A 14,326-nucleotide genomic window follows, 5' to 3' on the forward strand; every position below is an offset into this window, starting at 1 on the left:
CAGAAGAACAGCTGGAATCACCCTGGTCATTGCTGGTCTTGTGGTCGGCTTCACTTGTGGTCTACATCACACTGGAAGTGGAGAAATGGCCTTGCTTCTGTATGTGATTAAAGGGCTACCTGTAGAGAACAGAGAATGAGTAGCAGTCTGTAGCTGCAGCAGAGTGTCTGGTTTTAGCAGCTCAGTAGGTGTTTGTAAGTAAATGACTGAAAGAAAGACTGCTGCCACCTAGTTGCTTTCCCTATTCCCTTTCTTCAGCCTACCTCTTCCTTTTGGGATAAGAGAGTATAGTGACCGAAACAATACTTATCCCTCCCCTGTAGGGAGCTGCACTGGAAACCCTGTGCGTAGAAGCTGTTTGTGCTGCTCCATGTGACCATACTGTGATCCTGCAAAGCAAAAGAGCACGTTTGGATAGCACAGACTTTTCCATCATGGTGCTGTCCAGACTTCTGTAGGAAAGTAATGAATAACTTAGAAAATATGGTTTAGATATTTTTAAAAAAATTGGGGAGACATCATGAGCAATATCTCATGAACCATGGCACCTATGTGTTTTATGGATGTATGCGCCATGGTTCATAAGATACGTGCTGCAGGAGTATGTCCAGTGGCCCTTTTAAAAAATGGCTTTGACAGACTTATGCAAATCTGGTCATAAGATCTGCCCATTCCCCCCTCCCCATTCCAAACCATGTCTTACAAGGGTAGGGTGGATGGGGGTGAGACATGTGCTGCAGTCATGTGCAGTATAGTACTCCCACACCACCACAACCTTTGCTTACCAGTTTGTGGAACATTGGCCTTGCATCCCCAGCTGTGGTAGTAGAGTAGAAGTTCCTGTTGGATGTTTGGAGTCTTTGAGGTGGAGTAGCTGTAAGGCAGGAGTAGGGAAACAGATGCCCTCCAGATGTTTTGGACTACATTCCCCATAATTACTGACCATTGGCTGTGATGGCTGGAGCTTATGGGAGTTGTAGTCCAAAACATGTGGAGGGCACCAGGTTGCCTACCCCTGCTATAAAGATTATCAGAAAAGGAACCTGCTCTTCCTACATATGTTCTAACCCAGCTTATGCAAAGGGCTTCCTTTTTGTGCAAAGTTCCTTTCTACCATTAGTTCTCATCACCAAAGTTCTCCCTGATATAAAGTGTGCCCAACAAGAAGCCAAAGAGATGCAACATCTGAGGTACCGTCCCCCTGTCAGAGGCTTATACACTGGAGCTGGTGATCTGTATTTGGGTGCATAGTTCAGCTCCTACACTCTACCACAGTGGTGTGGGAAGAGAAGCAGGCAGGCAGCATATTTTGGCGCTTTACTGAATTCAGTGGGAGGTTTTAAAAAAAGAACAAAAGCCCTATACCACCTTTTTCACCAGTATATGTTGCTAAAGAGTCTGGTAAAGGAACTTAAACCTACTCCTTTCCTTACTGCTGCCCATTTTTGGCCACTCTGCCAGCAGAGTTGTGCTGGTGGTGGGGTTACATTGTTATGATGTGATTCACCAGATCAATCACACAAACTAGACAACTGCCTGATGTAGAATAATTCAAGGAGTGTCTACCATGCTGAATTGAAGGAATGAGTCCAGGCTCTTGCTTTCTTAATTATTTCAGCCCTTTAAAAACCTTTTGATCTGTTTAAATGGTGTTCCCAGTCAATCACATAGTAGATCTGTAAATGTTTACAATTATTTTAAATTCACGTACTTTCAAAAACTGTGTGTGGCAAGAAGCATTTTAGGAAAAACATCTCCCCTTCTATGCCTCTTCTAAAATTATACCTGCTGTGACATATAAATGCATCACATAAATGTGTAAAGAAAGCATTCTTTTCCTTCAAAATCATTGTTTAATTCAGTTGCAAATTTATTAAAATTATTTAAAATTACTAAACTTTTTTTAATCAGCCAATATTATTAAGAATGTATAAAAGAGATCAAAATTCAATTTTCATAAAGAGCAATCATAATATTGCTGCAGAATCTCTCTAATATATTTTAAAGTAGCACTTAAACTACAGCTATGCCTTATATTGAGTTAAATTCTGGTAAAGCATGACATCATTTTTCTTCCTAGATTAAAAAAGAAGAAGAAACAAATGGTTCATTGCCAAGAGTTGGTCTCATGTTTCCTTAAGGTCAGCGATTCTAAAGCTTCACTCTAAAGCAAAAAAAAAGAAGAAAAAAGTGATTTTCCCACGGAGAAAAGGCTGAACACCAGATAAAAGATCTACTGGATGGAAACTGATGCCAACAGTGGCTAAGAGATGTAACTCAACAATTATATCCATTTTCAATAGTCTACACCATGCATTCTATTTAATCCCCCTACCAACATCTATACATGATCATGTCAAAATATTTATGAGTCTGAATTAATTATCACACATTAATTCCAAGGGGAAAATAAGATAATTCAGCTGAGATTGATTAAAATCACTGTACTATTTAATAAAAACGATGATAAAAATGGTACTAGCTGCAACTAATCCAAAGTGATGGGGACACAGAGTTACATTTCAATGGTGATGATTCAGCTGAATTTTACACTTAAATCAAAAATTTTAACACTTTGTGACTATAAAACATATTTTCCCAAAATTCCATATGATATCATCATATTCAACCTTCAAGTCAAGTTCTTAAAACTTTTAAGTTAATTAAAGAAGTTTTTTTATTATTTTAAATGAGCAATTTTCACATTCTTTGATACAAAGTACATTCGTTTGACATTAATGTGACTCTGTACAAATAAAGCAAATGAAGGAAAAGAAAACAATTTTAAAAGTTGTGCTTTACTCAGCCCCAGGCTAACATAATATACTTCCAAGTAGATAAAAGTGGTATAATTTTGTTTGCGTGCTGGGTGGCTAAGAGGTTAAACATCAAATTCTTAGTGTGGGAAAATCCCAAAGTAGACAAAACTGTTTTGGTGCTTAGCAAACCCTAGAGTAGACAATACTAGTAGTCCTGCTATTTGATATTCCTTAACTATTAGATGTTATAGAAATATTCTAAAAGTTTTATATACAGTTTTTTTAACCATAATTTGGAAGGGGAAAAAGATTTGAGTCAATTTTATCATATTTCTGGTAATTCAGAATCCTCCTCCAGAAACTCTTGACCAGTAATTTGCCACACTTTCTATAAATGTACCACATATTCATGTACCACATGTACCACATATTCATCCTGCATTATAAAATTCTTATTGTCACACTTCTATCAAACACTGTTATGTGATCTTGCAATATCTACATTGCCCCAACATTTTAACCCAGGAGTGGACAATTCATGGCCCTCCAGATGTTGTTGGACTGCAACTCCCATCAGCCCAAGCTAACATAACCAATGGTGAAGGATGATGGAAGATATAGCCCAACAAAATCTGGAGAACCACAAGTGTCCACCCATCTTAACCACTTGGTGCCAAGCTATTTCCTATATTTAGTCCCACATCATGACCACTACAAATCCTATTATGCAGTGTTCCTTGGCAATATATTCACATATACATTTGAAAATACCAGACCCCCCCCCCCCCGCTTTACATATCCATCTCAGCAGATCTCAGCATGATTTCTCCAGGATACTTATGTATTATAAACAAATTATGTATGTAACACTACTTAGAAGAGTAAAAAATAATGAGTTTTTTTTTGTTTTTTTTAAAGGGTCTGGTTTGGACAAAACATTAAACTATAGTTTAGCTTGATGAGAATGAGCCTAGTCCTTCCTTGGGCTCCCACGCTTCCCCCTCCGGTATGGCCTGAGGAGTCAAAGTATTTGCTTCCATTTTAGATTAACCACAGCTTGCTATGGTTTATGTAGCTATGGTTAATCTATGCCATGGTTTATGAAGCTTTGAATTTGGCTTTTACATTGTAGATATGGTTTTTAAGGTTGTTTTTAATGTTTTACTATGAGCAGTATCCAATACTGCCACTGTGCCTCCACTAGTTCCATTGAGCCCACAGGACATACCGCTAGTGCAAAAGTAACAACTGCTTCCGAAAGCAACTCCGGAAATGTGTGGAAATGCTTGTTTCTGGAACAGGACAGGTCAGCAGAGCTTCCTTCTGTGAGCTCCGCTGACCTGCCCCATTCTGGAAATGAGTATTTCTACTCTTTTCAGTTGCCTTGTGAAGCACTAGCTTCCCATTGAACTAGTTGTGGGGTCTCCAAGTGCACAGGCAGCATTGGACACTGCCCACTATTTTTATTTGTTTATGATTTTTGTTTTCTGAACTTTTGTAAACCACCTTGGTTGGTTCCAGAAAAGTGGTAGAGAAATGCAATAAATAATGAAGAAGAAGAAGAAGCAGCAGCAGAAGCTGCTGCTGACACGTTTCCACTAACTATAGTTAAGGTTAACCACAGTTTAGGGTTCAGATGGCACACTAATTATGGTTAATCTAAAGCAGAAGTGGAAGCTTCCAGTCTCCTCGTGGCTAAGGGAAGGGAGGTGCATACAAGCCCAGGGAGACGCTAGGCTTGTTCTCTTAATGATTTAGCATTACATCCAAATGCAGCCATCTATTTGTATATCTACTTGCATCTGCTGTATTTATATATAATTTTCCTTAGTTTTCTGAATATTCACATTATTTTTCAAGAAATGCACTCTTCCAGTCCAGTGACTGAATCTCATTCTAGTATCTGTAGTTGCTTTGCATACAAGTACAATGGCCCAATAGTCCCTTCAGGCAGAACATTTTTCCAGCATTTCTAGTTCTTCATAATCCTTGTACGCTTCATTGAATCCGTTTATCCAAACATAGAATATGCTTATTAACAAAGCAACCAAGACCAATGCCTGAAACCCACTTAACCAGTTGGTAGCGGTTTTTAAATTCTCAACTGATATGCTAGTAAATAATTATTCCGAAGAGATTAGGAGTGTTTCCAGCATCTTCACTGAAAACAAAAATACAAGTAACACAATTATATATTCATCTTAAAAATTATCTGTTTAGCCAGATAAGCTATTCTGTCGGTATACATCTGAAATTGCCAGTGTTACTATGTATCACAGAGTAGCCATCCAAGCTCCTATCTTCATTTGCTCCAACATTTTAATAGACTGCCCCTATTAATACACCCCAAAACTGTTTGTTTCATTATCAGTAAAGGTTATAACCCTCCTGGTAAAGATTTTGGTGTTTCTATAAAAATGAATGCATAAATACTGCAAAATATCAGGTTAGGAGAAGAAGGTGCGCTTGATGTTTTTATCTAAGATCTTTTGGTACCCTTGGGCCTAGCAATGTGAAATCTAGAGATCTTCTTGCCATGCTAGTATAGTAGGACTCTTGAAACTCTTTCACAGCATTACTGACATCACCAGAATGTGACATCACTTTCATTCCTCCCAGCATTTCTGTTCCCACAGCTTCACTGAAATTTCCCTCAAGTGTAAGAAACAAAGTACCTGTATTACTTTCACTAGCTGAACTTCCTACATCCCTATTTCCCTCACCCCCAGAGACATGCATTTCAGATTTCACTTATAAAATATTTGTCTCTCAATTTTTTAAAAAAGTGTGTGTGTGTGCATGTGTGTGTGTGTGTATGGGGGGGAACCAAACAGAAATAGTTACAAGGTAGAATGACTGTTCTCTCCTTGTTGTACACGCTCAAGCATTTATACACCTCATGAGATATAGAAGGGGAGCCTCATCAGTCTGTTACAGCAACAAAACAGTGAAGTCTTTTGGCAAGATGCGTGTAAGTGCTTCTGGACTTTAAACAAACTTGAATCTGAAACTATTTATATACACATGTATTCCCATGAGGAATAGTGATGCCAAAATAAAAATACTCATCAGCAAATTAAGAAGCTAAGCTAAGACCTGATTAAGGGTGTCCTTATCAGTAGCAACTCAAACGGCTGCTATAGGCACAATTTTTCTTCTCCTCCAGCACTTTGTCTGCAGAACTGAAGGGACCTTTCCCTTGCTGGTACTACCTTGCTGCACATGTGTCTACTAATCATGTACAGAAGTGGGTGAGGCTATATATAGATTTTGGCTTGAACCCAGAGACACACTGGTAGAAGGGGATGGTGGAAGGTGACTTTCCTGCATCTTTCTCCCATGGCAGCCCACCTACCTGAAACCTCTCTTGAGGGTCGATGGACCTCCCTGAATGGGGTGGGCTGATGGGAGATTAGCAAAAGTCAGGCAGAAGCACTTTCTGAGGGCACATATTAGCTACTGGGTGTGTATTAGCTACTTCCTGTGACATCACTGGATCCAGGTAACACAATCCCAGCCCTCTCCTCTACCCTTCAATCCCTGAAATAGTTTTATAAGCAGCTTTTCCCCTTAACTAGCTCTGTCTCATAAAGCAAGCCCCCGCTCCCCTTCTTTAGGTTTGTATCTTGCCACCAAAGCAGAACTGGGGCTTAAAGTTGCCACAGTAATAAGGAGGAAATTACCCTGAACAGGTTATGTTTGTACACACTTGAAAGAAAGATGGAAAACCTGATGCTATAGTAAGGCAAGCAAGCACTACTAGGAAATAGACATGGATTTCCATAGCAATCTGAGGGTAATGTAAGTCTTACATACAGTAGACCCATTGAAATTAATGAAACTTTGTTAGTCATGACTAACTTAAGTCCCATTCATTTCAATGGGTCTACTCTATGTAAGGCTTATGTTGGATTTTACCCTTAGAGAATAAGGAGAAATCTAACTAAACTCAGGCTATCTGAGAGTTATGGGAAAATGGGTAGCAAATGTCAATGACAACTCTGGTTATCTGGATTGCACCTTATTTAACATGCATATCCCTGTACAAAATTGTAAATTTACATCTTTTGACAAGCAAAACCCTGTTTACATTTGTGCAATATCCACTGTTATATACCTGCAATGTTAAAATATTAATATTTTAGATACTTGTTGGAAGAATCATAAAGTACACTACAATAATCATAAAGTACAACTGATTATCTCCTTAACTGCCCTAGGTATTTATAGTCATTTTCATTATACAAACAAAAATCTGGATCTGCTGTCACCAGCTGCTCAGGTTTTTAAACGATTAACACAAATCAAGTAGCAACTTGATATACTTCTTTCCTAAAGTTCAGTTAAAAAAAAAGTTAATAAAATTGTCTGTCTGGCATTGGCAAACTTCTTTTTGAGTTGGAAAGCTCTTTCTTTTAATATATTAGTTTTTAAAACCCACTAGTGTGGCAAAGACTGTGGCCAGCTGCCACGTGCATAAGCAGTTAAGGGTGAAATCCTATGCATGTTTAAACAGGAACAAGTCTTACAACTCCCAGCATTCCCCAGCCACTGCTGGGAGTTGTAGGACTTTTTTTCTGTCTAAACATGCATAGGATTGTGCCCTAAAAGAACTATTGCAACTGGGCATGCACTACCACCCGAGGGCCCCTTCGTAACACAACGGATTTCTTATATGGAAAATATTTCATATAATGAAAAGCCCATAATACCACATGCAGTGCACATATGTCTGGGTTGCTGCACACACAAATACAGTAGGAAGTCCTGAACAATCCCAACTGCTCATCCTGTGCAAGTAAAATGGAACAGATCTGCATGAGGATTAAGAGAAAGAATAAAAAAAAAGAACTATCGTATTTCTATTGATCGTATGCAAGTGGCTCTGGGAGCCTTTCTGGCTGATGTGCCAACTAAAAATGCTTCCAATAAAGTCATACACAGACCCACTTTCATGTATTTCCCTATATGGAACCTTCCCACCCATATAGGGAAATGATCTCTTTTGAAGCGACTTCAGACAAATGGGAACAAGCAAGCAAGGGCCTTGCCAACAACAGCCAGGGCAGGGAGAGCTACACCAAGGCCAACTCATCCTTGGGAGTTTCCTCCGCTCACCTCGTTTCCCCTTCCCCTGTGATAGGAGATGCTGACCCAAGCAACGGCCCCACCGCCAGGTAAAGGGGGAGACTGAGACCACACAGCAGAGCCAGACGTTTACTGCCAAAGATGCTCACTCTGTTTACTTTCTCGATGGCTTGTGCCTTTAGCAGTTGCAGGGGAGGCAGATGCTCAACAGATCTTCATCCTGGGAAACATGCCTTGAATTCTGCCCAACCTGCTACCGTTCTGGGCACAGGAGTCCTGCCCAAGGGCGGCAGAGGAAGAGGAGCGGGGGGGGGGGTGTCCAGAAGGGCAAGTCTGGCCACGGCGTGTTGGCTGGTGGCTCTGATTTCGGTGGGGCTACGCATCCATTCTGGGTTTCAGTCAGAACCAGCCAGAACTCCAAAGGAGCTATCCAAGGCGCTGGATCTGTTTGCGGGGTCGGGTTCAGCGCCTCGAGTAGCTCCTTCGGCGTTCCGGCAGGCTCCGAATGGACTCCAGAAGGCATGCACAGCCCCGACGAAATCGGAGCCGCCAGCCTCCGCCGGGCGCAAGCCCTTCCCCTCCTCCTCACCTGCCTCCCCCAGAGCATCCGCCGAGGCAGCCCCCGGGCCCCGCCCCCGGGAAGGCAGGGGCAGGCCAAGGCGGGGCGCGCGCTTCCGCGGCGCCCTCCTCGCACAGCGCACCTACCGTCGTCTCCGTAGCGGCAGCCGCTACGGGGATGGGCAGCAGCCCCCGGCCAGGTTCGTCGGCGTCCCCTGCGGCTGCTGGCCCGCGGCCGCCTCCGAGCATCGGCGGCCCCCGCTCCTGGGGCCGCTCGTAGAAGCGCTGGCAGAAAAACCAGGCGAGCGCCCCGCCGGCAGCCCCCGCGGCTGCCACGCTCAGCCCGCTCGGCGCTCCGGCGCTGCGGGACTCAGCGGCCCTAGCACCCCACGGCCGCCTGCAGCTCGCCAGCTCCGGGCGGCCGCCGCCGCCGGCGGGAAGGCGGCAACGGCGCCACCCCAGGAGACCCCGCAGCGCTGCCATAGCGCCGGCTCAGCCGAGTGACAGGCAGCGCGAAGCCGCTCAGGCGGCGGCGGCGAACCCTCGCGAGAGCCGAGCTGCCGAGCGCGAGATGAGCGACGCCCCCCTTCCCGAATCCCCGTTACTCCGCCTCCCCCTCCCACGGCGCAGTCCTCCCGCCGGCGCGCCTGCAGCGCGGAGCGCGCCCCTTTCTTGGCAGTTCACCGATTGGAAGTGCCTTCGCGTCGCGACCCTGTACGTGGCTACTCAGGTGGAAGCCCAAGGAACTTCAGTAGGACTTACTCCCAGGAAAGTGAGTACAGGATTGCAGCCCAAGGAGCAGTAACGTTGAAAACAATGCGTATTGTAATGCACTTACATCACACTAACATATCCCCCTCCCAACATTGAGTCTTTTATTATTTATTTTGGCATTTCTACCAAGAAAATGGCACTCAAGGCAGCTAAATTCTAAAAGGCACTCGGGGCAGCCTTAAATTCTTCCTAACAATCATTCTGTTCCTATTGTGTGCTTTGCGTTGTGACCCGATATGAATAGACCAAGGTAAAATCTGGCTCGAGACATTTTGCTACCTGAGACGAAGCACACGATACTCCTGCCACCCCGTCATTGTACAGAAGCTGACTGGACTGGCAATTACTTACATGCTGGACATTGACTGGGTTCACACGGTCATGGAGGGAAAATCAATCAAGGTGGCTTCCCATGCATGCTGGTCACAAGCCACCTAATTAGGATAATTACCCTAGCTGGGCACAGGTTGTTGTGATGTCTGAACCCAGTGACAGTGGGTGGTTTACAAACCACCCTGAAACCCTAGAACAAGCCATGGGTTTCAGGGTGGTTTATTTTCCCTCCATGATTGTGTAAACCCGCCCAAGGGCAGCAGGCTAGCTTAGGGGGTACTGGACAAGCTGTAATACACTGTAATACCTCACTACTGATCCGTGTGTCAGGTGCTTCACCCTGCCTGATGGTAGGGCTGGCCCTGACCAAGGTGATCCATTTGGTGCAGTGTAGCCAATAGGATGGCCAGCTGCAATAGAGGACAGGGCTTCTGTACTTTCAATAGTTGTGTTGAAGAGGGAATTTCATACAAGCTTCCACACAGCTATTAAAGGTGCAGGACCCCTGTCTTCTTTTGCATCTAGACACACTATTAGCAAGATTGGGAAGTCATATATGGGAAAGTCATATATGATAGTGATGGTCACCCCCTGTTGTTAGCCCATCATATGCCTCCTGAATGTGGAGGTTCCATTTAGCTGCAGTGGTTTAGAGCTGTTGGAAAAACTTACCGACAAATTTGTCAAACTCCTTTTAAAAAGCTACCTCATCACTATGTATCAAGGATCGAAAGGGCTCCTTTCCAAATACCTCCATTATTATTTTCTGGGATACGTATATAAGATTCAACAAAAATGTACAATTCATTAAGAAATTCAACCCTTATTTCCTATGGTTTGAATAAGGACAAAGGTTTTTAATCAAACAACTTATCTTAATGGGCTCCATTGCAATGAAGTCTGCATTATCACCCAACAACATTTTATCATACAATTATGGAATCACAGAATAGTAGGGCTGGAAGGGGTCTATAAGACCATCGAGTCCAACCCCCTGCTCAATGCAGGAATCCAAGTCAGAGCATCCCTGACAGATTACTGTCCAGCCTCGTCTTGGATGCCTCCAGTGTGGGAGAGCCCACCACCTCCCCAGGTAATTGGTTCCATTGTCCTATTGCTCTAACGGTCAGGAAGTTTTTCCTGATGTTCAGCCGGAATCTGGCTTCCTGTAACTTGACCCTATTCTTCCGTGTCCTGCATTCTGGGATGATGGAGAAGAGATCCTGGCCTTCCTCTCTGTGACAACGTTTCAAGTACTTGAGGAGCGCTATCATATCTCCCCTGTCTTCTCAAGGCTAAACATGCCCAGTTCTTTCAGTCTCTCCGCATAGGACTTTGCTTCTAGTCCCCTGATCATTTTCGTTGCCCTTCTCTGAACCCTCTCCAGTTTGTCTGCATCCTTCTTAAAGTGTGGTGCCTGGACACAGTACTCCAGATGAGGCCTAACCAGTGCTGAGTAGAGGGGAACTAGTACTTCCTGGGATTTGGAAGCTATGCTTCTATGAATGCAGCCCAAAATAGCATTTGCCTTTTTTGCAGTCACATCACATTGTTGGCTCATATTCAGCTTGTGATCTACAACAGTTCCAAGATCCTTCTCGCTTGTAGTGTTGTTGAGCCAAGTATCCCCCATCATGTAACTGTGCATTTGGTTTCTTTTTCCTAGGTGCAGAACTTGGCATTTATCCCTATTAACTTTCATTCTGTTGTTTTCTGCCCAGCACTCCAGTCTATCAAGATCACTTTGAATTCTGTCTTCCAAGGTATTAGCTATCCTGCCCAATTTTGTGTCATCTGCAAATTTGATCAGCATTCCCTGCACCTCCTCCTCCCAGTCATTAATAAAAATGTTGAAGAGCCCTGGGGTACCCCGCTCGTTACTTCTCCCCAGTTTGAGAAGATCCCATTGATAAGCACTCTTTGAGACCTGTTCTGTAGCCAACTGTGGATCCACCAGTTCGTTGATTCATCTAGCCCACATTGAGCTAGTTTGCTCATCAGGATATCATGGGGCACTTTGTGGAAAGCTTTGCTTAAGTGGAGGTATATTATGTCCACAACATTCCCACAGTCCACAAGGGAGGTGACCTGATCAAAAAATGAGATCAAATTCGTTTGGCAGGATTTGTTCTTGACAAATTCATGTTAGCTTCGTAATCATTGCATTGTTTTCAAGGTGCTTACAGATGGATTGCTCTGTAATCTGCTCCAGTTGTGAATGACAGCTGTTAAGCTTATTATCACTGTTTGTACTTTTTTTGGATTTCACTCTTCTTTGATGTCACTGTTTATATCTCCCCCCCCCCCCCGCTGCCCATGTATATAGATCTACCAATTTGAGGTTGACACTTCATGCATCTGATAATGTGGACTATATCTACAAAAGCTTATGCCAGAATAAATACATGTTTTGGTCTTTGAGGTGCCATAAGACTCTTTGCTGCTACAGACTAACATGGCTACCCCTCTGGAAAATATACATGACTGAATCCTTTTATAGCCTGATCCAGTGTATGCCTACTCACAAGTAAATCCCACAGAGTTCAACTGGGACAGATAATTCATTGACCTCTGATGCTTTATGGAATAACATTAACCCTGCATTAGCTTGTGCCCAGGGACCACTCAATAAGGCCTGGAAGGGGACTGTCCTGGAACAGGAGTCTCCGCTTAGCAACAAGAAGTATGTAGCAGGTTATATTGCTAAGCTAGTGCCATAATTGGTGAAATCCTAAAGTTCATATTGCCTATAGACCACTAGGTAAATCCAGGTTACAGGGAAAAAGTCTGCCAGACTTGGGACAATCTTTCATATTTTCACAGCCATTTTGGATGAGTTAAAGCTAAGTGTTTATGATGGGAAACGGATTGTAGCCAGAAAAAAGTTTGAAGGTGGACTTTTGCCCTTTGAGACAACCACATCTCTGGTGTATGAAATGACCACCTACCTTGAGGTATTCATTGAGTTTTTTACTCGCATGTTATTTTTTATCTTCCTATTGTCAAATTTTAGCATCTCAAATTGACTTTGGGCATGAGATTTGCATTTATCACTTCCAAACATGTATGAATCAACAGATACCTGTGCTGTGCATTTCCTTGAAGTTGAAGTTTCCAGCCCTGAATTTAATGACTTTTCAGTAGCACCTGCAGGCTAATCTTTTGTTCAGTTGAAAAAAACAAACAAAAAAACCCAAGCACATCTGTAACTACTTGTGTCTGGATGTGTTCCTAAGACCCTCCCATTGAGATGTTTGCTTAAGAACAGAAGTTCATTTTAATCGCCTAGTAAGTATAAGATTCCACCTTGATTAAAGACAGTATGTGCCAACTCAAAGCTCATAACTGAAATAAAGCAAAGCAAAGCAAATGTCATTGTTAGAAACTAGATTAAAGAAGTACTGAACAGGCCATCTAACATATCTAACATTCACATAATTTCAGCATACACACTGAGATAAAAAGTAAATGTAACAATAAATACATATTCACTAGGACTAGAACTAGATGTTAAAAGGGAAACAGGACGACTGCCTGGGAGTGGAAAAACGGGGGTTATTAAGAACCTGGCTGGTTACGCTACATAGCTGGGGAGCTGCATTTGGTTTGATGGGTCGCAGGTTGTGTTGGCTTGTTTTAATGCAGGGACACTGGACCTCTTTCAACTTGAGGGCCAAATTCCATTTCAGAGAAGCTCTCTGTGGCTGCATTCCAATGGCGGGCAGGATCAAAGGCACAGGGGGCAAGTCCAAAACGCCAGCATATCTTGCTGCCAGTAACAAGGCATTAGGAGAGGCATTTCAACCTTTTATAATGGGGAAAAGCTGCACAGAAGCCAGGACACCACCAAATGTTGATGGAAAGGGGCATGGCCTTCTGGGGAACCACAGGCGGGCCAGATTTGGCCCCAAGCTTGGGGTTCTGCACTCCTGCTTTAATGGATATCACAATGCTTTCTGATGGATCTGTAAGCTTTCTATCAGGGCTTATCCATAGATGTACTTCAGGAAAAGTTGCATGGATCCCTAATCCTCATGAAACATTGCCAGGTGGAACATAAGGGCCATGCTGGATCAGACCAAGGGTCCATCTAGTCCAGCATTCTGTTCACACTGTGGCCAACCAGCTGTCGACCAGGAACCCACAAGCAGGGCATGAGCGCAACAGCACCCTCCCACCCATGTTCCCCAGCAACTGCTGTACATAGACTCACTGTCCCTGGTACTGGAGGTAGCACTTAGCCATCAGGACTAGTAACCATAGATAGCCTCCTCCAGGAACCCCCTTTTAAAGCCATCCAAATTGGTGGCCATCATGACATCCTGTGGCAGAGAATTCCCTAGTTTAACTATGTGCTGTGTGAAGAAGTACTTCCTTTTATCTGTCTTGAATCTCCCACCAATCAGCTTCATAGGATGACCCCAGGTTCTAGTATTTTGAGAGAGGGAGAAAAATGTCTCCCTATCCACATTCTCCACACCATGCATCATTTTGTAGACCTCTACCATGTCTCCCCTTACCCTCCTTTTTTCCACACTAAACAATCCCAGTTGTTGTAACCATCTCTCATAGGGGAGATAGATGCTCCAGCCCCTTGATCATTTTACTTGCCCTTTTCTGAACTTTTTCCAGCTCTACAATATCTTTTTTTAGGTGTGGTGACCAGAACTGGACACAGTATTCCAAGTGTGGATGCATCCTAGGTTTGTATAGGGGCAGTATGATATTGGCAGTTTTATTCTCAGTTCCTTTTCTAGTTATGCCTAACATGGAGTTTGCCTTTTTTACAGCGGCCACACAGTGGGTTGACATCT

At 43.3% G+C, this 14,326-nt stretch overlaps 1 protein-coding gene across 2 annotated transcripts in view; it reads right to left on the reverse strand.

The window, feature by feature from the left end:
- MICU3 (mitochondrial calcium uptake 3) overlaps positions 1 to 8,959 on the reverse strand; it is an 80,515-nt gene extending 71,556 nt beyond the window's left edge. For both annotated transcript variants that reach the window (XM_084856687.1, XM_084856686.1), the window contains exon 1: positions 8,553 to 8,959. In XM_084856687.1, the coding sequence (XP_084712813.1) occupies positions 8,553 to 8,888 (336 nt within the window). In that variant the 5' untranslated portion in view covers positions 8,889 to 8,959. The remainder of the gene's footprint in view (positions 1 to 8,552) is intronic.
- Between the last annotated feature and the right edge of the window lie 5,367 nt (positions 8,960 to 14,326).

Source organism: Heloderma suspectum, chromosome 5 (genome assembly GCF_057233095.1).
Source record: "Heloderma suspectum isolate Gila_16-S chromosome 5, 16-S_ref, whole genome shotgun sequence".
Classification (NCBI taxonomy): domain Eukaryota; kingdom Metazoa; phylum Chordata; class Lepidosauria; order Squamata; family Helodermatidae; genus Heloderma; species Heloderma suspectum.